The 25,884-nt window shown below is 31.4% G+C and overlaps 2 protein-coding genes and 1 non-coding gene across 11 annotated transcripts; all 3 read right to left on the bottom strand.

Annotated features, from left to right (window-relative positions):
• Positions 1-91: 91 nt before the first annotated feature.
• On the bottom strand, positions 92-164 carry TRNAE-CUC (transfer RNA glutamic acid (anticodon CUC)). The gene has a single exon. It is a non-coding gene; the product is annotated as a tRNA-Glu (tRNA).
• A 2,255-nt stretch (positions 165-2,419) lies between these two features.
• LOC129291710 (uncharacterized) lies at positions 2,420-5,512 on the bottom strand. Of its 8 annotated transcripts, none has more exons than XM_054929198.1 (5): positions 5,360-5,512; positions 4,836-5,095; positions 4,219-4,370; positions 3,686-3,825; positions 2,420-2,955 (listed from the first exon to the last, which is right to left on the bottom strand). In XM_054929198.1, the coding sequence occupies exons 3-5, from the start codon at positions 4,361-4,363 to the stop codon at positions 2,788-2,790; spliced, it is 453 nt and encodes a 150-aa protein (XP_054785173.1). In that variant the 5' UTR covers positions 4,364-4,370; positions 4,836-5,095; positions 5,360-5,512; the 3' UTR covers positions 2,420-2,787. The 8 variants fall into 8 exon arrangements, with proteins under 8 accessions (XP_054785173.1, XP_054785172.1, XP_054785175.1 ...); XM_054929197.1 differs by having other exon boundaries at positions 4,836-5,255; positions 5,360-5,458; XM_054929200.1 differs by having other exon boundaries at positions 4,836-4,942; positions 5,360-5,458.
• Positions 5,513-14,615: 9,103 nt separating this feature from the next.
• On the bottom strand, positions 14,616-19,432 carry LOC129291603 (probable plastid-lipid-associated protein 10, chloroplastic). 2 transcript variants are annotated; one of them, XM_054929060.1, is made up of 9 exons: positions 19,276-19,432; positions 18,436-18,596; positions 18,234-18,347; positions 17,942-18,076; positions 17,500-17,595; positions 16,456-16,536; positions 15,589-15,675; positions 15,272-15,327; positions 14,616-15,106 (listed from the first exon to the last, which is right to left on the bottom strand). In XM_054929060.1, exons 2-9 carry the CDS (start codon positions 18,592-18,594, stop codon positions 14,992-14,994), a joined length of 843 nt encoding a protein of 280 aa, XP_054785035.1. In that variant the 5' UTR covers positions 18,595-18,596; positions 19,276-19,432; the 3' UTR covers positions 14,616-14,991. The 2 variants fall into 2 exon arrangements, with proteins under 2 accessions (XP_054785035.1, XP_054785036.1); XM_054929061.1 differs by having other exon boundaries at positions 18,234-18,293.
• Positions 19,433-25,884: the final 6,452 nt, after the last annotated feature.

Here is a 25,884-nt window from a genome sequence, read left to right as displayed (position 1 = left end):
TGCATGTGAATGAAATTATGTCTTTGACCTCTATCAAACTCATAATGACCGTAAGGTCCAAGCGTTTAGCAGGAAGGCGAAAAATATTTTATTCCGTTGCCGGGAATCGAACCCGGGTCTCTCGGGTGAGAGCCGAGTATCCTAACCAACTAGACTACAACGGAATGTTGTAGGAGGGTCTACATCTAAATATAATATTTACTAAATCTAAATTTTAAATGCAATGCACCATCAACCATTGCCAACTCAAAATTCATTAATGCAACAAATTAATATCAATGAGTTAAAAATTTTACATCCACTCCTTCATTTTTAAATCAGGCATGACTTATGGATTACATAAAATTTAAAAAAGAAGTTATATTATTCATGACTTATAAATAATAAAATAAATATGTATTTTTATCCTTAAAATATTTTTCAAAGAGTACCCAACCTCCTCAACTATTAGTTGAAGTAAGTTTGTTCTTAAAGTAATTAAAAATACATTATTTTCTTATCATTAAATTTCTTAATGGTCAACATTAAAATCTTAATAATTTTAGGTATTGCTCCTTAAAAAATACTTTAAAAATAAAAATGTACCTTTACTTTAAATAATATAATTTAGCTATCTAATTCAAACTTTCACTGTCAACAAGATTCAATATGTTTCCTTGCACCTTGGTGATTGTTAGACAAGGAGAACTTGTCTCTCTTTTCTTGATTCATTCATCTCCTCTCCTTCCCACCACCTTTATTTTTCCTGGTCCCCATTGCTTCTACCAGACTTTTCATCCATCGGCTACTTTTTCAGCAATGGGATTATAGTCCTTGTTGCTTCTTCAATATGTACCTTCTTCCAAAGATGGCGTTATGCAACAATTTCTCGTGCGTGGCATGGTGTCCTTCAAGATGTTTATCTCAGCTTCTTTCCATCCTCTCATGGTCCAATGTCAATAATTATGGCTTGGATTTTTTATTTTTGCGTCTGCTTGCATTTGTTTGGGCCTTCATTTTTTTGGTCTTGTACTAGATTTAATTAGGTCATATGTTTTTAACTTGTATCCTTTTATGGTTTTAATTAATAAATTCTGACTTTCTTTCAAAAAAAATGTATATTATACATCTTAAATTGAATTAAAGTACATTTTTACTCTTGAACTATTTTTCAACAAACACAATACATCCTAAACTATTTTTGGTAATAATTTCACCTCTGAAATAAATATGACATAGTATATTTATTCTTGATATTAAATATCAAATGTTTTAACAGCAAAATTATTACAATAAATAGTTTATGACACTAGATGTTTTTCAGGAAATAGTTTAGTAAAAAAATACTTAACCGTTTTATATTGATTATATTTATATATAACGATGAATAAAAAATTTGAATTCAAATATTCTTCATTTAGTACATATAATCAAGCATGTAATATGTAAAATATACCAATTTCTAAATTTTAAGATTATGGTAAATCATGGATATTTATTGGAAAAATTGCATTCAAAGATTTGTGAAAAAAGTTATTGCAAAGAAGAATCAATAAAAAATATATCACTGTTAAAATGATAATATTAACTTTTTTTTATTGAATTGTGCCTCGTTCTCAGTCTTTATTTGCAAAATCTTTTTTCACATGTCCTTTGATGTGATTTTTCCTTATTTATTTATACATTCTTTTATGCATATACACACACAATTAGCAGATCAACTCCAAATAAAGGTGAATTAAAAAATGTAATATAAATGTTAAAAGGAAACGAATGCATGAATAAAATACCTATGATAACTAACAAATAAAATCATTTTTATTTCTTCTTAACAAAAAACATTGACAAAAAGAAAATGCAACATAATATTGTCAAAATTTGTAAAAGTACCTACGGATGGATGCATGGTGGTATTGGCCAGACACTCCAACACAATGATCTTGTCTTTGATAAATTAGTTATATGTATAGTTTTTTTTCTCTTCAGTATTTATATCAATAATTTTTTAACGAGTGATGTTATGTGTGAAAGTCAAAGTGATATAAAACTTACTAATAGAGTGAGAAGAATGTGATAAATTTACATGCTATCCAAGAAACTAGGTTAAGAGATGAAAGGGTAAAATGAAAAAAAAAAATTCTAAAAATACTTAGTATCTATATTTTGGATCAAGGTTAGTTAAGGAAAAACACCTTACAATTTGGACAATAGGCCCATTTAGTTTAGACAGTTTTTTTTTTTTTTAATTGAATACAAATCAAGATGAGACACTTGCACGAGTCATACTTGAAGAAGGTATTTAATTTTTGTAGTTTAAGAGGACACACCTGCAAATAGATCATAAATCATAATGGAGAGAAGGTATTTAATTTTTTAAAAAAATAAATTTTAGTCTAAAGTAAACCAGAACATTGTGCAATTGGAAAGAAGAGAGAAAATCTGAAATCAATCCACTTCCAGTGGCATATAATAGAATAGTTTATAACAATCAAATCTCACAGAAAAATTGAAGATATAAATTACACTTTCACAAATGAAATAAAGCTATAAATAGCACAAGACATCTTATCTTCACCATGATATTGCAATAAGATTACTACATTTAATGGTTGAAGGATGATCTTGTAATTGCCACAGCTGAGTTGAGCTTCTCTAATGGCTTCACTCAGTGCTGCTCGCTCAAGGTGACGAATAAACTTTGCAAATTTCACTTTAATGGTTCGAACTTAAAAGGTGATTAATCCAGATCACGTCTCATGAGAAAGCACATAAAAGAATGAACATGAAAGGAGCAATGATTAGCCATCTTTAGAATCCCAACCAAGCAGATGGTATTGGCTGAAACCTGCTCTTAGCACATGCTAAAGTATCATAGTAATCTACATGGTTGAGGCAATCACGGAAATCTGTGAAGAGCTTCTCAAACACCCTCCATTGGACTTTCACTGATCTGGTGTACGGGTATGGCAGAAAAACCTGCCGAAAATAACCCCAAAAAATTAAATAAAAAAAACCAGATATTCAGATGCTCCATGAGGAATAAAATGATTGGTCATATTGGCGTACTCTAGGAAGAATCTTCTGCAAGATCAACATATCTGCTATTCTTATCAGGATTAGATTCTCTCATGGATAAGGATGGTTCTGTGCAGGGCTAACACTAGATTTATGTTTCACCCTTTCTCTCATCACTTTACAACGGTAAATAGTAAAATCGGCGAATCAGAATGGTTTATTCTTTTTTTGGCAGTAAAACGAATATACTCCACCCAGTTCTTAGTATAAAACGAACTTTGAAAGCATTTTTGTATCCTTAATATCAGGATAAGTTAGAACAATTAATAATTTTTTAAATTTTAGCCCTTCTTTATTTATTATCATTTGAATTCCTAGATAACAATTTATTAAAGCCATTAATTGCAAAGAAAGGAAAAATTGGATAGTTACCTACTTTTTAACAGTTTTAAGAATATAACCATCATTTTTCAGTAAATACGAAGTTGGTTAAATTTGCTTTATATTAAGGACTAGAGGAGTAGTAACTTTTTTTTTTTTTGACATTATAATCAAAGCAACACTTAACAAAAGAATAATTGTCTTAAACTAGGCACCTCATCCAGATAAGGCGTAGCTTCCAGATGATAAAGCTAGCAAGGAAAAAAGGGAAGAATCTTGAAGAAAAATTTGAAGTAAGAGAAGCACTTACATCCCCCTCTTGAGCTAGACGTTTAAGTAAGGTAAATGTGCGCTCATTTTCCTCCAAATTGTCTAGAACTGCAAGCCATATTAGTGAAGCAAGCTCATGGGCTAAGTCTCTTGATTTCCCACAAGCAATGAACTGATCTGCTAATAAAACACAGTGATTCTTACCAACAACTACACAAGGTACAACAAATTTCAGCTAAATTTCATTAAGGTTTGTTGACACCCGGTCGGTTTAAGTCAGTTTCGGAAACAAATCAAGGTTATTACAGTGTACATTTAATTTGACTAGAGTGTTATACATATATATGCAAGATCTGGTCCATCATAAGAAGCAGGCACAGATAAATTAACAACAAAGAAGCAGGCAAGATCAGAAAACAGTGTAGTTGAAAAACATAATAAAGACAGAAAAATCTAATCCACATTCTGAATTCTTCTTGGTTATGTTAGTGCTTATTTTAAATGCATCGCAACGATGCACTGGCCGTGAATCCCACACTAAATAAAATAAAAAGAAAAGCAGAGGGGCCACACCAATAACGGTTCCATGAAGTATTCCGCTATGAGGTGGCATAATTGAAAGTTGAAGCTGCTCTTTCAAAAACAGATAAGTATGGCCAACAATCTCGTCTACCTCACCGTCCACAGCAAATATTTGTTTACTTATATAGAAGGCCATGAATCTCCTGAAACCATTTGAAGACAATGTCAGAAACACATACTTTGCATGTCCTAAATGCATAGAACTGTGAAGCTTAGATTACATATAAATGATTATTTTTTGGGATATAAATGAGTATTTGATTCTGACAGAAGACATTACAGAAAAACACCCATTTCGGGTGAGTAATTGCAATAAATAAGAGCTGATTTTTACGTATTCTGATATGATTATTGTAGAACAATGATAGCTTGGACAGATGCATAGACAACGGTCTAGGTTGTTGTTCTGGGCAAACGCAATTGAGGCATCATATATATACTTGTGGAAGTCAGGTTCACCGAAACATTTTGTCAAACAGGAATCGGGTAACTCAATCTTCATAAAATCGAAGTAACTTTTGAAGGCTAAATCATTCCAGAACTTCGATGAGGTTATAATAATTGCTCTACGGATGTTGAAAACAATTTTCTTGGTAGAAAAATGCTACCTCCTGCTTAAACCTCGAGGAATAGGCCCAGGCCATCTTCGAGCTTGATCTGCCGAAGGAAAATGCTAGCTAGAGCCGCTTGCCACAAGCATTCACTGCGAAAAAGACTAGCCCAGTGCTTTTTAACACAAGATATATGGGGCCACTCTTTCACGGGGACTCTAATGAAAATTTCTATCAGCAAATGATCAGGCAGAAGTCCAAATAGATTTTCACTCGATAAAGAATCTTCTTCATCATAATTATTGGTCATTAGAAATCTGCATAGAAACAACCTCAAAGATACCATAAACAAGTAGAAAACACCAAAAAAACGAAACAAAGAGAAACACCATTGGCTAGAAACAAGAATCCGATGAGAAACCCATTTTAGTTTTTCATCGATTCAACTCAAAGTCCTCTTCTTTCCACGAGAAAATACTACGATAATAACAAGAAAAACAAATCTTCAGGGATGCGAAAGCTGAGACGTTGTTTGTACACTAAACTTATGTGAATTGGACGAATCAAGAGGACGTACATACTTTCAGAAGCAGACGGTGGAAATAAGAGAAAGCGGTAAGCTTTGGACTTTGGAGAGTTTGGTGCTCGCTCGTGAAATGCTTATGCGATGGACTTGGACGGGTTAGTGAGGTCTTAATTGTTGTTGTTCTTATATTTTTGATTATTTACGTCATATTTATTTTCACCTTTGGATTTTATTTAATTTTTTTAGAAAGTAAAAATTAATTTTCTGGAATCTTTGTGAAGCGTTGGAGGCTTGGAGCTCGAAAACTCCATTTGTGCCTGTGGTAGGCAGTGGATGAGGTTGTGAGAACGTACATGGATTCTGTTGATGGGGACCACTCGCTTCTAATACGCCACCAAAAGACAATAAAATATAAAAAAGAAAACAAAAAGAAAAATTACAACTGGCAAACCATTTTCGTTATGTTAAGCTAAAGGACAAACAGAAAGACCTAACCTGCGTCGCCAAGGTCTCTTCAAGTTTGTGATAGGGTGAATGAGTGAATGCAAATAAGATGATCATAAAAAACGAAATCACAAATAAGGACTCACAATTCAACATTTACTGCAATAAAAACCCCTTTAAATGATCAACATCAGTCATCAACTCTTTGAGGGGAAAAAAACGCCAATCATCAAATTCATCATCATCAAAATATATGAACACATTTCCCTGTTATTTCTATATGATATACTTCTCTTTGGCCAAAAAAAATATATAATATACTTCTCTAATTTTATTTATAAAAAAAATTATTACATATTTTATCAAAATTTAAAAAATCCTAAAATTTATTAATTTTATCTAAAAATTGAATAAACTTTTAACTTTGTCACTATTATATATATTTGATAATCTATTTTGTCTCACTAACGTTTAATGAAAAATAAAAGAAAAAAATTGTAATAAAAATTTAAAAATATGTCTTATTTATAAATATGACCTAAGTGAGTATGCATATATATATATATATATATTTTAAGAACTGAATCAGACAATCAGACCTGTATGGCCATTGATTGGATTTTGTAATGACTCGATTTGAATTAAAAAACTATTTTTATAATTGAGTTAGGTTGGACCACACTTGAGTTGTTATTGAGCTGGGTCAAAACTTGAGCATGAAATCAAAATGATTTTCAAGAAATTGGATGAGTCTAATCCTAATATAAAAAATTTTAAAAAAAAATAAAATACAAAAAAAAATCCAAAAAATTATACCCTTTTTAAAGTTAATTTTATTTTTGGACCCTTCACAAGTTTATAATATTATTTGAAAGTATTTTGTGAAAAATTTTTGACAACTATGGCCCTATTTGATAGGAAGGGTTGGGAGTGTGAGACTGGTATTGGGATTGAATAATCCCACCTTTTTATATTTGGTATGAGGGAGTGAGAAATTTAATCTCAATCCCAATCTCACCTAGGTAGGATTACCCAATACCACCACCCTTCATGGTATTGGAAAATTAATCCTAGGTTTGATTATTTTCAAACCAAATTACCCTTACCTCTCACCCTCGTCTCTCTCCTTTAGCCCTCACTCAATCAATGCACTTTCAGATCAAGCAATGCTGATGCCGATGCCCCTCTTATTCGCCAACGTTGACACAACCGTCCATCGACACCAACGCCATGCTCCACCAATGCCACCACTAGATCTGAAGGGAGAAGGAGATTGAAGATGAGAGAAGAAGGAGAATGATCAATGAACCAAGCCTCCCCTCCACTAGTGGTGACCTTGGCGAGATTCAATCCGCCAGATGAAATCAATGTACTTGCCCTTGAAGTGCAACGAGTTCCAATACATCTTGGACTTGGTGGCTGGGCGATGATGGAAGCATCAATGAGGCAAGTAAAAGGAGGACCTAGCTTTGTCCTTGTGAGAGAGAGACGAGAGACTGGTCGCACATGAAAAAGAATAGAAATCCACTATGAATGGGAACAGCAAGAAGCTTAGGAATTAACAAAAAAAGGACGTGCACGAAGAACATCTCAAATTGCTTTAGAACCAGCGGCTTCTCCAAAGGGCTTCTAATCAATTTTTTTTTAATTTCAAGGGGTATTATAGTCTTTCATAATTTATATTTAATTATAAAATAAAATAAAAGGAAGTATTACTCCATATCAAATATGATTTTAAGACCTCATTCTTACTTTCAATCCCAATCCCAATCCCACTCCCAATCCCAATCCCAATCCCAATTTCAATCACAATCCCAATCCCTCTAACTTGAGACCTACATATCAAACCTACATATCAAATAGGGCCAATAAGTACAATACAAATACTTTTAAACCTACCTATGTCTAAGTTAATCAAAATTTACTTGTATTTAACAAGTTATAAAAATATAATTTATAAGGTTGATTTATGGTGTAACACACCAATTTTTTTTAAAAAAAATAATTTAACTCAACTATAGTTGGGTTACAACCACCCAACACATTTTTATATCAATAATTTTAATATAAAATATTTTATAATTGGCTTCAACTCACACAATATAACATTTCAGATAAATTTTTACCTCCCACATGCCATTAGGCTAAATCACATTTGTCCATCCTTATACTCCCAACAAGTAAACTAAATCACATTTGTCCATCCTTATACTCCCAACAAGTAAAATAAATAATTTAGTCAATTTTCAACACAAGCTAGTTATTTGGCCTTATAATCATGCCATTTTAACCAATCCAAAGTAAACAAATATTAAAATTACAGTCATCCAAAGTGTACCAAAAATAGAAATAGTTTGAAAGGCATGATTACATTTATATATTCATATAATTGTCAATAAACAAAAAGCCCTAATATTGGCAATATAACACATTATAAATCATAAATCAAATACCCAAAAGAGACAGTGAATTTATGCTACTAAGCCTCTGGGACTCCTCCACGTGTCACTCGTGGCTCTTTTCCTGAAAATTGTTAACCACATAATGAGACTCAAAAGTCCTAGTAACCAAAGCCAATTTATGATAGTGTGTACAAACAGTTAAGCGTGTGCTTACTAAGTAGGAACTAAAAATAATATAATTCCAACAAAATATAAGAAATATTACAATACACACAAACAACTATCCTTATATCCCTCCATTAACCTCGAGCCGTAACCCTCACTCGGTGCTAAATTACCCGGCCAAAGGTAGATTAGCCCGAGCCCTTACAAGCCACCTATTAAGCTCCAATAGGGGCGTACCACGTGGCACATAAATACAACAACAATAGCAAGTCTCCCAACACCTCCCACAATAATCAAACAAATTCATAATAATATTGCACAATTATATAATATTACAAAATTCATAATTTTCTCAATAATCACCCAATTAACATGAAGTAACACTAATCATAAATTAAAAGCATGGTTACCTTGTGGCTTTTTCAATAAATTATTCCTTAAAATTTCTCTCTCACCATAATCTTCACCAGTAATACAATCTAGAGTTAATACTATTAAGTAAAATTTTTTAACTCCTCTTTTAATTATCAATAAACATTAATAATCTAAAAATCAAATTTTAAACTAATTTCTATTATCAAAATTTTCTTTTTATTTTATAAATTCGCACCTAAAATATCCAAAAATTAAAAATTGAGTCTCTAGCTTAGAATCATAATTCTATAGCCATAATAATTCATTTCTCATCCCAAATAATCATCTAAACCTCAATAAATCAACATATATTTTAGATCTAGTTTAGAATTTGATCCATAAGCCACAAATTCAAAGATCATCAACAAATTTATACTCTAGAACATTTATTATACTACTAACAACCTCATAAACCATATTTATTCAACATAAATTCATCCCTCTTCCAGATCCTAAATTTTTTACCACCACAAAATTAGAAACCAAAGAGGAAGAGTGACTAAGAAAAAATTTTAGAACACTTACTTAGTCTTGAAAAACTTGAAATCACACCCTAAATATCCTATTAAAAATTCTTGCCTTAAAAACTCAGATCTCCCACACCGGCGACTCACGCTCACTCTGCCTTAGCTCGCGCACGAAGGAATGAATGAAGAAACGAAGGAATAGGTGATTTTTTATAAAAATTCAGTGGGTCTCACATTTTTTTATTATTTCTTCTGTTCTCTCTCTCCTTTTTTTTATTATTATTATATACATAATGATTGTTGTGCGGCGGCCGAAAGCAAATTTTGTTCTTCTTCTTCTTCCCCTTTTTTTTAATACCTTTTCCTTTTTTTATTATAATAATAATTTAATAATATTTTTTTTTTTATTTTTTATTTTTTATTTTTATTATTTTTTTATTATTTTTTTAATTTTTTTAATTTTTTTAATTTAAAATTATATCCTAAGTTAGATTTAATAATCATCTCTTACTAATTTGCTTACCTCTAAATATTATTTTTTTAAAATTTCTATTAACCCAAATTAACTATTAAGATTTAAATTGAGATGTTACGTATGGTTATGTTGTGATATTTTATTAACAACTATATATTTATATAATGTAAACTTATTTATTATATTATATATATTTAGTATTATTTTTATTTAATTATTTTATCCTAATTCATCGCACGAGAAATAAAAATATATAATTATTTATGCTTTGATTGTTATAGGCATTCATACTCAGAGAATTAAAAAAATATAATTATTTATGTTTTTATTGTTATATTTATTTATTATTGCTTATACAATTTATTTTACATCTTTCAAACAGTATTATGTATTGTGAAATTATTAATTTAATATTTATTAATATTTAACCTCTATTAATTTTTAAGGAAAAATGACAATAAAATTTCTCTGAAATATATAAATGATAATTTGATCTCTTAAAATTTCATAATTTTCCTAAAATTTTTAAGAACTTTTCTGTCATTAATGAATTTATATAAATTACCAAATTGCTCTTGTTGAAAATAAATTATTTACAACTTTTTTTTATATTTGTAACTTTTCTTTTTAAATTCATAACATTGCAACAGCAAATCATAATTTTGTATGTTAAATTCTTTATTTGTTGTTGTATCATTGTGAATATGAAAAGAAAAGTTGTGAGTATAAGAAGAAAAGTTGTGAGTTATTTATTTTCAATAAGGGCAATTTAGTAGTTTATATAAATTCATTAATGATAGAAAAGTTTCTAAAGACTTCAGAGGAATTATGATATTTCAAGGGATCAAATTATTTTTTATATATTTTAAAAATATTTTATTATCATTTTTTTAATTTTTAATTCCACGCCCATCTGGCGGAGATGTAAAACGAAATCTAGTTTTATATGAATGATGAAAGCATCCAGATAACCTCATAATACTGTCCTGAAAAATCATTGTATCATCCCCATAACTAATTAATAATATAATAACTAGCCTTGTGGTAAGTATGATGGCAACATCCTCTCTCTCTCTCTCCAAAAAAAAAAAAAAAAGTCTGCTGAGGGCATTGGTAAATTTATATCTACTATGTCTAAAAAAACTCACGTTGAAGTCTTTAAGCTCTGTTATGAAAACGTGCTATTGAGAGTGGTGATAACATAGTTCTTAGGGGATCATATCTATGCCCATGTGCTGCACCTGGTACTTTCCGCTTAACAAGCCTCAAACCCTCACACTAATCTGAATCAGGTAGGACTGTTAAAACTGCTGCATTTTCATGGCTCAAATTTGAGTTAGGGAGGTCCAGCGGATTAGTCTGGTAAACTGGTAGACCAAGTAACTCAATCTTGTGTCAGGTTCATATTGAGCTGAACTAGACTATGGGTTGTCATGTTTAACCCGTTGTAAAATTAGAACAAACCTTAGATTAGGCACTAACCCAATCCGGTCTGATATTTGAACACACCTAACGCAAGTTTGTCAAAAAATAAAATAAACTTTCAATTTTATCTCTATTTAAATTAAAAAATTTTAAAGTTGCATTACATTATATTGGAAAATAAGGAAAGGAGGTACTTTCTTTTTTTGGTCAAAATGTGAATATAAAATAAGCAAGAGGAGAATTGAATTCATCGCCATGAATATGATTCTACCAATAAAGAACGTGTATTCCATTTTGTAAAATAAGATATTGTCGGATGATATACCAACTTGTCTAATTTGGAAATCTTTCAAGTTCTCAACTACTAACCAAAAATTTGTAGTGATTGGGGATAACATTCGAGGTTGAATTATTAATGAGCTATAGATGTGGTATGTTGTAATTGAGCTTTGAAGTTATGTTATTTTGCTTAGCTCATGTATTCAACCATGTTCAACTAATCCTTTGAATCAAGAGATCATAAGCATCATGCAAGTTGTTGAATTTTTAACGAAAATTTGCTGTTCAGAGGAATCACATTGATTTGGTAACTGCAAAAACATTTCTGAATAATCCATTTTTTTTATAACCATTATACTTGCCTGATCATATTTACAAGATAGAGCAAGATAAAATTAATTTTGATCCTATTAATAGGGCGTTTCACTATTTTTACATTCATTTTTGCCTTTCTGTCTTTATTGACTACTAGAAAAAGTATTAAAAATAACTCTTTTTAATCTTATTAGGAGTAAAAGTAGAAACTTGTTAAATTTTAATATAAAATTAATGAGATTTAATATTTTTTTATTTTAATAAAACATGCTAAAAATAATTTATAAATAGGACTAAAGAATAGTAATTTTTGTTAGTAGTAATCATGGGACTGCCCTTTTAATTGGCCCATCTCTTGCCTAATTGTCTCGAGAAGGGACTCACCACCAACCTTGGAACAAGGTATAATGGGACGGGAAAAAATCACACTTGGGATGGGACACAGATTCCATGTCAAGACATCTCGACCATTAGAAATAGGTATTTATATTATTATTATTATTATTTTTAAAAAAATTGCGCTCTTCACTTTAAATTTGTGGTTGTAATTGATATAACTCAAAAATTGTAACCACAAATAGGATTGAACAACTTTTGAAATAAGTAAAATTCAATTTCATGTATTTGTTAAGATGGGACATGGGATGGTGCTATTGTGGCTTGTGACGCGGCTACTTTTTGCTGTTGATATCATTATCTGAGTTTTAACTTTCAGAGCATTTTTATATTTTGATACTTTTGCATGGAATTCATTGATCATAGATCCAAGATCCTTGAAAATAATATTATATTTTCAAAGATCTAATCTCAACTCGTGTATTTTTGAATGTGGGTAAGGTGAATAAATTAATAGGCTGAGGTTGGTTCAAGGCCTTCACGTCGAGGGAATGGGTCGCCGTTCTGCTTTATTGGAGTCTGACTCTGATCTTCATCATCCATTATCAGACTGACCTGTGCAGATAAGCAGATAACAACGTCACTGCCAACACCATTCCTTCTTCTTTCTTTAAGTTATGGCTCTAGTTTCAGTTCCAGATTGAGGCTCTTCTCCAACTTGATATTTTCGATGGAGGGATCCCAGACGTTTGGGCAGAGCCAAAAAAACTTTCAGAGACACTGCAAAGAGGAAACAGTCTGCAAAGTGAAGGGGAAAACGTGCAAATAGTCTATGGATTTTCATATTTGTTTCAGTTGTTGTAGACTCATCTGTTAGTTCCCATAATTTCAAGGCTTTTGAGTATAGGTTCTTGCTTTTTCCCCGTTGTTCTACATCCTTCTAATTTATCCTGTCTATAATGATAGTTCTTTTATTTTTGAATATGCCCAAAAAATGATACAATGACAATAATGGTGTTAAATATATTGACATGTGACTAACATTATTAATCTGTATTAAGATGTAATTATAATTCAATAGATTAACATCCTTGTCCATCCATTTTTTTTTTCACGTCTCATATTTCAATATGTTGAATCATAATTCTACCTCAACACAAATTAATGGCATTAGGCATAAGTCAGCATATCTAACATTGTTAATGCCATTTCATCATTCTTTTATACATATTCAAAAATAAAGGACTAATGTTGTAAACAAAATAAATTAAAGGGACCCGAAGCAATGAAAAAAATTACAAGAATCTATACCAAAACACATTAAAACTACAAATACCAATAGTTGTTTTTTCACTTATGCTTTTGTGAGGAAGAATCCACATATTATATAAAGCTTATAACAAGTCACTCTATACACTAATGAACAGTGTAGCTAACCTTAGATTTGGTATGACTTATAAGATGAGTCTAGTTTATATATAAGAACACACATGCTCACACCAATAAAGGGGCATAACCTGGATTTAATCATATGGGGGATTGAGATTGAAAAATATATATTATCAAGTTTGCATAAAGTTGAGCAAAGTTGACGGAAATGTAACAACACTTATATAATACTAAAAGAATTGAAAACTTGGGGGGTCATGGCCCTTGTGTCGGTCCCCCTCCCTCCATCACCTTACAAATATATATAGACAAAAATATTTCAAATGGAAAAGAAAAAACTTTCTTTATCCTCCTTTCTTTTTTAGAATGGCATGGGTGGATGATATGATTGTGCTAGAATAAGACCACGACAACAAGGAGGGACGAAATCAGGATCTAGATTAAGGGGCAAGTTTCTTTTTAAAAAATTAATAATTTTAAAAATAATTTGATAATTAAAAATCAATTATATATCTATTTATTATGTTACTAGACTTTAAGTTAAAAGGTTGAAAAATCTGGATTCTAAATTCAGCGAAAAAATCAAATGGATTTTATGTTCAAAATACTAACAAAAATGAAGTGCAAAATATGAAAAAGCAAGGGTGTGAAATTTTAAATTTCTTACCCATTAGATGTAATTTTCACAAGCGAGAGAGGCATGTGCCCATCCTCACTTGTATGTGGCTCCACCATTGACAGCAGTTTTTATCTCATTAGGTGAGATTGACTATACAAATTGTATTATGTCACTGTGATATATCAACAACCAAGCTTTTAAATATATTTGTAATCAAAAGCTTTCGTCCTACAACTTTCTTGAATGTTTTCTTTGTTTTTCTTTTGCTCTCTTGACAGGGCTTAAGGCTATATGTTCCACTCTTCGCATCGATGCCCTCATGGCCTTATCTATACATGGCCCAACTATTTCAAATAATTTTCTACTATTTACACCCATTTTTCTCATATATGCTCGTTACAAATCTTATCTTTTCATATATACTGATACATCCATCACATCATCATCTTTGCTACCTCAATTTTATATTCTTGTTGTCCTTTTAAAAATCAATATTCACTATCATATAATATGACTAGTCTTATGACAATTCGAGAAAACTCCTGCAGCTTTTCTCAATTTGAACCAATTAACTTGTATCATATGAGCAACATTCCCATCAATTTCACCATCAAAAGGAAAGTTCAAATATAAATCTCTGGAACCTTCAGACACCCAATTGAATGCAGGTTAGATGGTTATTTTGATGAGTATTTGAGGACTCAACCAAGAAAAGGGTTGTTAAATAGTCATTGCAATTTACATGAAGCGATCTAGGAAAATGAAAATTGAACATTTACCATAATTGAGAGACACTTGATGCAAGGTTAAGAAAACACGTAGCATCTAAAACTTCAGTATACCTGGGGCATAAGCCTTTGCCTGATGAATTTGTTACTTGATCTCCGTATCGCTTGCTAACAAAATATAGGCTTATTGACTACAGTTGCCAAGTAGGGCAAGTTCAAGTATCGCTCATCAGTAAAGAGATTGGGCTCTGGTAAACACAAACACTCCTCCTCCACCAACAGCACGACCCAAAAGCAAATTATTATCCAAATAAGATAGGTAATATAGCCCTCCTACTGATTGCCTATGGTCCAAAGGGGGGAAAAACCAGTGTTAATAGATTTGTCCCTAGATACTTGTTTTCTGATAAGAACCATTATAGACCTACTCAAGAAGGAAACGACAAAAGCTGAATTAAGTTTTATTTTATTTATTGTGATTGCCCCAACTAGAACAGCACATCATATACCTTCCAGGGTCCCTAACAGGGATTTGAGCTTTGAAAGTACGGAGAAATTGTAATATCTGCAAAGGATGTATACAGAATATATAAAATATATTTATAAGTAACAGCTTAACTGGAATATCATATACACAACTTGCATGCGTGAGTGCATGCAATTTTATGACTGTTAACTACATGCAATTTTATGACTGTTAACTAACTCATTCATGTAAAAAGTATGTCACCAGAGTTTTTGAGCAGACACCGCTTCATGAGTTAATTTAATGAATGTCAATGAGATATTAGAGCCAAATGTAGCTGCTTAATGTTGAATTAATTACCTGCAGACTTATAAAAGACCGTGGTAGTATTGCTGGAGCTATTAGAGCCTGTAGCTCCTCACTAATAATTATATCTTGGAGCGTGATCTGCCAATATTATGTATTCATTAAACACTAATTATAGAAGAAAAAATCAAACTTGCACCAAATATCAATAGTAGAAGGATCTCTTCTGCTGTATGATGGGTAATGTTGATACTTTTGAGAACGACAACATCTCCATCTTTATCTTGTCAGTTTTATGTTAACCAGTGCATTTATATTAAGCCTTAAAACTTCCTTCAAGGAATTAAATTAGAAGCATGTACCACTGAAAGCCATCTAAACATTGAGGCAGAGGAGTATTTGCCAAAAGATAAACTGTCAAATCACAATTAGAGAATATGGTACTGCTATTCATTAGCTTTCAGAGATAAAAAATCTGATATTTTCTGTCTTCCCCCATTGAGCCTTCAGATAGCACATCTTTATAAATATTTGTTGTATGTGCAAGTTATCTGCACTTCCAATTCCTTCGTGAAATCTTTTTAGTAATTTTTTTAATAAAATAGACAAGTAAAAAACTGAGATGGATCATTTCTTCAACCTGAATAAAGTCCATTTGTTTCAGGAATTAGAAGCCACAGCAACATTATGTAACAGAGCTTTCATCTTGAGCTTGTGCAAAAAGAGTAAAATTACTCCCGATAAACAAGGCATAATCCATGCACAAAAACATAAGTTAATTTATCACGGAGAAACATATTACTAAGAAGAAAATATCTACTATGTTAATTTATCATTAAATAGCAGTATATAATGCCTGTTTGAGAGGTTTTATTTCTGAAATATTGAAGAAAGCATGTTTTGGTAAGCCAGACTGATTACCTCTTGAAACTGAAGATAGATATTACGCGCAGAAACAACAGAAAACTTTGCAGATACAAGCAATGTAGCACCTTCTTGGTCCTGTATGGGTAAGGCCAAGAAATTTTTACTCATAGGTTCAAGGGAGCAGGATCACAACTCAAGCATAAACATTTCATCCAATTTTCTTGGCCCAACTAACTAAACTTGGGCCAAGTAGTTGGGTTAAAAGGAAAATGAAATGCTGGAAAGGGCATTAAACAGAAGAAGCATCATATTTCCAAGATCAATGACTGTTTTCTCAAATTTCTAACATACTAGGAAACACCCTAAATAAATATGCTTTTGAAACATCACTCTAGCTTGGAAACAACTGATATGTCTTGAACTCGCCAAATATGTCTGGTATAGAATTCTGGTTCTCTTATTACCCAACAAACTAAAACCAATAGGATACCTCGTCTTGAATGTTTTGAGAGGTCACTAGCAGTCCCAAAGTATTAAAAGTGAGACAGTTGGTGGTTAGCCATGCAAATTACATTTACAATTCCACCCTTTATTCAACTCGTTCTCTTCTATTCTAATTATCATGAATTGGTGTCACCCACAAAGTCACTAGAGGTTGAAGCATACAAGTTCAAGAAGACTGACGGCAAACATATTAGAATAAAAAGTCCAAATTTTCTCAATATGATTTCCAAATTTCACAAATTTGCACAAGATGAAATATAACCAACTCCATTAAAAGCCCAACGCATCTTTCATGAATAAGTAAAGTCTCAATTAGAAATTATCACAAGTAACAGGAATAGAAATGACAAGTTACTTAGCCATGTTTAGCTCAAGGACTGTATATTTCATAATCTCTTGAAGAGCGCAATCTAGGAAGCTAGTCTATAATTTAGCGGAAATGGAAGAGGAAATCAAGAAAAGAAGTCACAAAGTTATAATTTAAGAAAGACAAATCATTGCAATCTTAAGTCTCAATTGCAGAACTTATAATCATAGCTGGTTTAAAGCCTGTCGACAAAGACAGGATAAACCAAAGGAAGTAATAAATTTCACCTCCAGCAAATTTGGAATACTCCATCGGACAATGTTGCGAATGATACCTCCATTAGTTTGATCATGACATTCAAATTTCTGAAAGATCTGCCCAACCTATCACAATAAAGTGGCAAGTGGGGTAATAAAATGTTAAAAACATGACCCTATTTTACAGAATCCTAAAGCAGTAAGGTCCTACTGACAACACAACTATCAACAGCAACATATGAAGACGTGCAAGATAAGAAAATGATTTAAATTTGAAGCCTCAACCACTAAATGATTAATAGAAACACTTCTTCATAATTACAAAAGAAAATGCAGGAAGAGTATTCTGTCAGAAGAAAAATAGAAGTCTAAGACTTGACTTAAAAGATGTAAATTGTTTACGCATTCATTAGCATTGGGAAAATATTGAGCTGTTCGATGAATACAAGATACTTAATTTCATTATTAGTACTTGAAAGAAAGGAAGTCTAGCAGCGGCTTCCAGAAGAATGAGCACATCAGGGGCAGAAGTATACTGCAGGCGCCATGTTCCATTCAACTTCACCAAATCAACTGGCTCACCCATGTTGTACCCCTCCACATTCACCTGCCAAACACATAAACCCGGAAAATTGCATATTAATCAATTTCATTCTCCTTTGTCGTTTTCATCCTAAATGGTCCTCACAATATCTAGCAAAGAATTTAGATTAACAAGACTAATATAGATCATACTGAAGAAGTGAACAAAGAAAGTAAGCAACCAGAGACTCCTCAATGGAAGAGCGTTGATCAGCAGTTGTTGAGAGTCCCCGCTGTGTCTCCTGGATAGCACTTAAAAGTATGAGCTTCTTGTCCTCTAATTCAATATCATATGCCTACAAACCCAAATATTGCTGACCATGAAGAAACAGGAAGTAGTTGAAAGTAAAATAGAAGCAACAGAACAGAAAAAGTAACACCAACCTGAGATTCTGGGGTGGCTATTGATGCCAAACATGGAAACATTTTAGGCCTGAAGAGTTTCCTGGTGGTACTAAAGACTGACCTAAAAGGCCTAACCTGGCCATTGGCCGTCTTTCCAGAATATGGATAACAAGCAGATGAAGAGAAAGCCAAGTTCATTCCTGCAGCGACGATAAACAATTCCAACAGCCCGTTACTTCTAAAGCCAATCGGCCTAAATTTTCTTTAGAGCAAATGAACTTCTCCGTTCGCATGTTGACAGAATCTATGCCTCAGTAAATAAGGTTTTGGTGTCTGTAAAAACATCTACCAAAGCCGCAATTCTACAATACAAGGGTCTCACTTTCTCGAATTTTTAGTAATTCTGTCACAAGCAAAATAATTCTTGTCCGTGTAGGTCTATAGCCAACGTTGTAAAATACAGGACTGCCTGAAGTTGTATTGTTTGCTTTATATGAATGAATCGGCTCATATTGTTGGCTCACCTTCAACAATAAAGAAGGAAAGCTATATTCAAAATTGAAGATATCAATTATATGTTAATTCGAATCCAATTTCTTGGGCATACGAATAAAAAGGTCAAGGAAATAAAGAACCCTTTTCTTTTCTTAGGTTCGGACCAAACTCCAAAATTGCATGATTCAATTAAATTGCCACACTCAATTCAGCGAAGGGTGAGAAAAGTGACGTTATCAGTTTGTCTGAGCATTTCAGCGTGTACGATTGACCATTTCAGTCAGTATTCGGAATCTGAATCAGGAGAGGAATGTGCACGACAACCATAACGTTCCAAAATTAATCCAGAACTGAAGAGTGAAACAAGAAGAAGAAGCGAAGTACCTTTGTGAGTGACTCTTCAATACCAAAGTTCCACGAAGTTTCTGGGGGCAACCACAGTGGCTCGCCTCACAGTACACGAATGGTTGTGGTCTTGACTTGTGGACCTCACATGGGAGGGGTAAGGAAGTTCGACTTCGCCACATCGCTAGCCGTTGTTTTGTTATGGTGACGCGCCATCAAATTCCAGCCTCCCTCCCTCTCTGGACGTTTAGGTGAAGTAATGCGTGCATGGTTTGAATACAGTAATAAGTGAATTAGAATCGCTGTATCGATATTTGGATGTAATGTTAAATGAGCAAAGGCTGTCACTTTATTCTGAACATGCGCGACTAAAGAGGTTAGTCCATGAAAGCAAAATTAGATTTGATACTTAAAATATTGAGACATTGAATTGTAAATCTGTAGAAGTTGTAGGGGTTACGATTCAAAGTAAAATAATATATCCTTTGCCTACAAGAAACAAAATGGCGTGGAGAAGAAGCTAAGGATATTCAAGGTTTCAAACTTTAGTATATAGGAAAAGTAAGCGCACGCAATGGAGTAGGCATCATTATGGATAAGGAGTGGAAGAAGAACGTTGTAGAAGTTAGCAGAATTAAAGACAGAATTATTTTCTTAAAAATGATAATTGGACGTGAGACTGTTAATATTGTTAGTGCTTATGCGCCTCAAGTCGGGATAGAAGCCAGTTTTAAGGAATTATTTTGGAAGGATTTGGAGGGGTTGATTCGACACATACCATAGAGTGAAAAGATTCTTATTGAAAGAGACTTTAATGGGCATGTCGGGAGGGAGGCTAGTCAATATGCGAAGGTGCGTGGTAGTTTTGGTTTTGGAGAGCTAAACAATGAAGGACAAATCCTTCTTGATTTCTCATTGACGTATGATTTTAAGATTGCCAACACTTGTTTCAAGAAGAGAGATGAGCATCTCATCACTTACAAAAGTGGAGCCTTAAGGTTACAGATTAATTTTCTTTTGGTTAGGAACACAGATAGAAGACTCTGTAAAAATTGCAAGGTGATTCTTGGGGATGCTGTAACGACACAACATAGGGTCCTAGTCCTTGATGTGTGTATTATAAGTAAAATTCAAAAACGTCGACAAGTAGTAGCACTAAGGATTAGGTGGTGGCAATTAAAAGGTGAGAAGCAAGATATTTTCAAGCAGAATCTTTTGGACAAAGAAATTTGGAAATCTCAGAAAAGTGCTAATATCATGTGGAAGGATATGGCTAAAAAGATACGGTATGTTGCAAAAGTAGTTTTGGAAGAATCAAAAGGTTCTGGTCCAAGAGATAAGGAGTCTTAGTGGTGGAATAATAGTGTACAGAACAAAATCAAGCATAAGAAGAATTGTTTTAAAGCCATACATTTGTGTAACAATGAGGAAAATTAGGAGAGATACCGTATGGCTGAGAAGGAAACTAAGAGAGCTGTGGGTGAAACTCGTTCTAAAGCTTTTGAAAAATTTTATAAGAGCCTTGAGATGAAAAGAAGGAAAACAAAACATTTATAAGATTGCTAAGAGTAGGGAAAAAAAATCAAGAGATCTAGAACAGGTAAGGTGTATTAAGGATGAAGAGGAAAGAATTTTAGTTACAGATGATAAAATTAAAAATAGATAGGAGACTTACTTTTTCAAACTTTTCAATGATGGAGAGGGTTCATCTAGCAACTTGGAGGATTGAAGGAGAACAAAATTTGTCATTCTATCGAATAATACATGATAAGGAGGTAAAAGAAGCTCTTAAGAAAATGGCAAATGGTAGAACCAACGGACCTAATTATATATCTATTGAAGTGTGGAAATGTTTAGGTGAAGAAAGGGTGAGATGGTTAACTAAGTTATTTAATGTAATTTTACGGTCTAAGAAAAAATGCCTAATAAGTAGAGGAGAAGTACATTAATTCCTATTTATAAAAATAAAGGAGATATTCAGAATTGTACTAACTATGGAGGGATTAAACTTTTGAGCCACACAATAAAATTGTGGGAGAAAGTAATTGAGCACAGGTTGAGATTGGAGACAAGTATTTCTGAGAATCAGTTTAGTTTTATGTCAGGTAGATCGACTACAGAGACAATTTATCTACTAAGGGGATTAATGGAAAAGTATTGTTTTAAAGATAAAGATTTATATATGGTTTTTATTAATTTGGAAAAAACTTATGACCATATATCAAGAGAAGTGCTTTGAAAAGCTTTGGAAAAAAAAAGGAGTATGGATTGCTTATATTAAAGTCATACAAGATATGTATGAGGGGGGTAAAAACTAGTATAAGAACGCCTAATGGTCAAACAAAGATTTTCCTTTAAAGATTAGAGTACATCAGGGATCATCTTTGAGTCCTTATTTGTTTAACTTGATCTTAAATGTTTTGACAGAATATATTCAAGGGAAAATTCCCAAATGAATGCTCTTCGCGGATGATATAGTTCTTATAGCAGAGATAAGAGAAGAGGTTAATTGCAAACTTGAGTTATGGAGGAGGATATTGGAGTCAAAAGGTTTCCGTCTGAGTAGGAGTAAGATGGAATATTTATGTCATAAATTTGGTAAGAGACTAGTTGACAGTAATTTGAAAGTGAAATTGAAAGATCAAATTATACCTCAAGTGGAAGAGTTTAGATATTTGGGAGCCATTATTCAAAATGATGGCAAAATTAGTAGGGATATTTCACATAGGATTCAAGCTGGGTGGTTTAATTAGAGAAAAGTTAAAGGAGTTATTTGTGATCATAAGGTGCCTAATAAACTTAAAGGAAAGTTTTATCGTACTGTTATCAGATCGACAATGTTATATAGTAGTGAATGCTGAGCTCTAATGGAACAACAAGAGCATAAAGTTGGAGTAGCAGAGATGAGAATGTTACGATAGATGTGCGGACATACACTATAAAATTCGAAATGAGTACGTACGCGAAAAAGTAAGGGTAGCACCTATTGAGGAAAAAAATGGTAGAAAATCAGTTGAGATGATTTGGACATGTACAAAGAAGATCAAGGGAGGCACTAATGAGAAGAGTGAAACATATAACTTTGAGCCCAATTAAGAGGGGTAGAGGAAGGTCTAAGAGAACACTTTTGAAAGTTGTTAAACGCAATCTCTTAATTAATAATATTCCTAAAAACTTGATAAATAATAGAGCACAATGATGTCTTGTAATCCATGTAGTCGACTCCACCTAGTAAGATAAATGCTTGTTGTTGTTGTGCAACCAACAAAATCATACCAACAAATTAACTTTTTAATTGCTCATAAAGGCAAGTAAGTGTGGGTGTGTGTGTGTTTTTTTTTTGGGTCAGACACAAAGACAAGTATGTTGGTGGTACTAAATATAGGTATTTTTTTAAGGAATTTTAATATTCTCTCTATTTAAAAATGTAAAGTATTTTTAACTGAGTCTCGCCCTCAATAATTATTACCTACTTTTAAACTAACCCTATCTTTTTATATTTACTTCTATTAAACACCATATAATAAATATAAAGTCACTGTCAATAGAAAATTTTTTGAAAAAAAGTAATAATTACATCTGAAAAAATAAAAATATCTTATATTTTTAAATAGAGAAAATATTAATTTGTCATATTATAAAGGATTGGGTTTTTTTACTAGATCTAACCTGATTCAACAAATTAATTTTGTTTTAACCTTTCTTTAATATGTATTATTTAGATTATGGGCATGTATATTATCATATGGAGTTGAAATAGAATGAAAGTTTCAGACCATGTTTTAGCTAAACATATATTATTATTATTATTATTATTATTATTATTATTATTATTATTATTATTATGAGCCTCTTAAAAATGTGGCCTTATAGGAAAACTCGATTTTAAAAATTAAACAAAATTGTCTAAATACATTAAAAGTATAAAAAAATTTGATAATATTCTAAATGTATTGTAGAACTTCCAATAGATCAACAACAACAACAACAACAACAATTATCGCACTAGGTGGGGTTAACTACATAAATTATATGACGTCATTGTGCTCTATCATTTATTAAATTTTTAAAAATATTATTAATTAAAAGATCTCGCTTAACAATTTTCAAAAATATTCTCTTTGACTTTTCTCTATCCTTCTTGACAGGGCTCAAAATCATATGTTTCACTCTTTTCACAAGTTGGTCTTTTTTTGTACATATTCAAACCACATCAAACGATTTTCTACTATTTTTTCTTCAATAGGTGCAATGTCTATTTTTTCTCATATTCACTCATTTTAAATTTTGTATTTACGTGTATATCCATACATCCATCTTAACATTCTCATCTTTGTTACTTCAACTTTATACTCTTGCTATTTCGTTAAAGTCCAACATTCACTAATGTATCATATTACTAATCTTATAACAATTCGATAAAATTTTTCTTTAAATTTATTAGGTATCTTACAATTGTAGATATCTCCTTTAGCCTTTTTTCAATTAAACCACCCAACTTGTATCATATGTGCAATATCTTTATCAATTTTTCCATTATGTTGACTAATCGATCTTAAATATCTAAATCTTTCTACTTGATATGTGATTTGATCACCCAATTTTACTTTAAGTTACTACTCAATGACCCTTTATCAAAATTACAATGTAGATATTCTATTTGACTCGTACTCAAATGAAAACCTTTTGACTCTAATGTCCTCCTCTATAATTCAAGTTTACAATTAATCTCTTCTCTTATCTCTGTAATAAGAACTATATCATCCGCGAAAAGCATTCATTTAGAGATTTCTTCTTTAATCAAAACATCTACGACTAAATCAAACAAATAAATACTCAAAGATGATTCTTGATGTAGTCTAATCTTTATAGAAAAGTCTTTTATTTCACCACCAGCCATTTTTATACTACTAGTTACCCCCTCATATGTGTCTTGTATAGCTCAAATATAAGCAACTTGGACATCCTTCTTTTTCAATGTCTTCCAAAGTACTTCTCTTGATACACAATCATAAGTTTTTTTTAAAATTAATGAAAATCATATGTAAATATTTACCTTTGCATCAATTTTTTTATTAATCCCCTTAGTAGATAAATTGCTTCTGTAGTCGCCTACCTGGCATGAAGCCAAATTGATTTTCAGAAATATTAGTTTTCAATATCAACCTATGCTCAATCATTCTTTCTCATAATTTCATAATATGACTCATAAATTTAATTTCTATGTAGTTAGCACAATTCTAAATATCTTCTTTATTTTTATAAATAGAAACTAAAGTGTTTCTCCTCTAATCGTCAGGTATTCCCTTGGATGGTAAGATCTCATTAAACAACTTAGTTAATCACCACACTTCTTCTTCACTAAATATTTTCACATTTTAATAAATATATAATCATGTTCATTGACTTTATTATTTATCATTTTCTCAAGAACTTTCAATAAATTATTGAACTAAAATACACAGCAATAAAAATGTATTAATATATTATTATAAAAATGTAAATATTTCATTAAAATTTTAATACTAAATAATCATAATAAAACATGTTTTAATTTTACTTTAAAATATAGTTTTATAAAATTTCCTATATATAATAAAATTTAAAAAAGAAAGACTAGCGTGAAGCACTGTACAACTAGAGCCGATAATTCGAGTCGAGCTTGATGGGCTAGCTCGAACCTACCCGAAAAAAATTAGGGTCGAGTTTAAAAAAAAATGACATTTTTATGTTTGAATCCATTTGGGCCTGAAAAAAGTCAAGCCAAACCCGATCGGGTTTGGGCTTGGCCCAAATACTCAAATAATTTTTTTATTTTTACAAAATATATAAAAAATAATAAATATTAATTAATTATTTAAGTTTTAGGTCATTTTATATTAAAATATAATATATTTGGGTCTTATATATCATTTAAATATCAAAAAAAATATATTTTTGAAAATAAAATAATTAATTTTAAAGTAAAAAATTAATTAAAAATAATTTTAAAAATAAAATTCGAGTATTCAAGCTGGGCTTAGCTATTCAGGCTTTTTAAAGAGTCGAGCCTGTTTGGGTCAGGCTTATTCAGACTACCTGAATAAGCTCGACAAGCTCGAATTCTCAGCTCTACATACAATTACAGTACCTTATCAAAAGCTTTTACAATATCTGATTGAAGATTGGTTTTTGATAATTTATGATTTATTCAAAAACCTATCAAAAAGCATACTTTTTAAACAGCTTTAAAAATTTAGGTCTTCAATTTTTAAATAAGCCTTTAGTTTATTAAAGTTGACATCATTATTTATTATTATTACCTGCAATCTTATTTATAAAACATTTTTAATATGTTTTAATGAAAATAAAAAATTATAAAATTCATTAACTTTATTTAAAAATTTAATAAGTTTTTTATTTTATTTCTATTAAATATACATACTTTAATATATATATATATATATATATATATATATATTTATCAACATGTCTTGTAAATAGGACAAACAAATTTTTCTCTTTTTCTACCTCATAAATAAGATTAGAGAGATTATTTATTAAATTTGATTCAAATTCACCATAATTTAAAAGATAAAAAAATTGGAAAACTATAATTTTGATCTAGAATTATAGTCAACTTTAGTTAAAATCTTTCCAAGAGCATGA

Source organism: Prosopis cineraria, unplaced genomic scaffold, assembly GCF_029017545.1.
Source record: "Prosopis cineraria cultivar Desert tree isolate PC_DT_omini unplaced genomic scaffold, ASM2901754v1 PC13, whole genome shotgun sequence".
NCBI lineage: Eukaryota > Viridiplantae > Streptophyta > Magnoliopsida > Fabales > Fabaceae > Prosopis > Prosopis cineraria.
The sequence above is the reverse complement of the archived record's forward strand: the minus strand, read 5'-3'. Positions and strand labels throughout refer to the sequence as shown.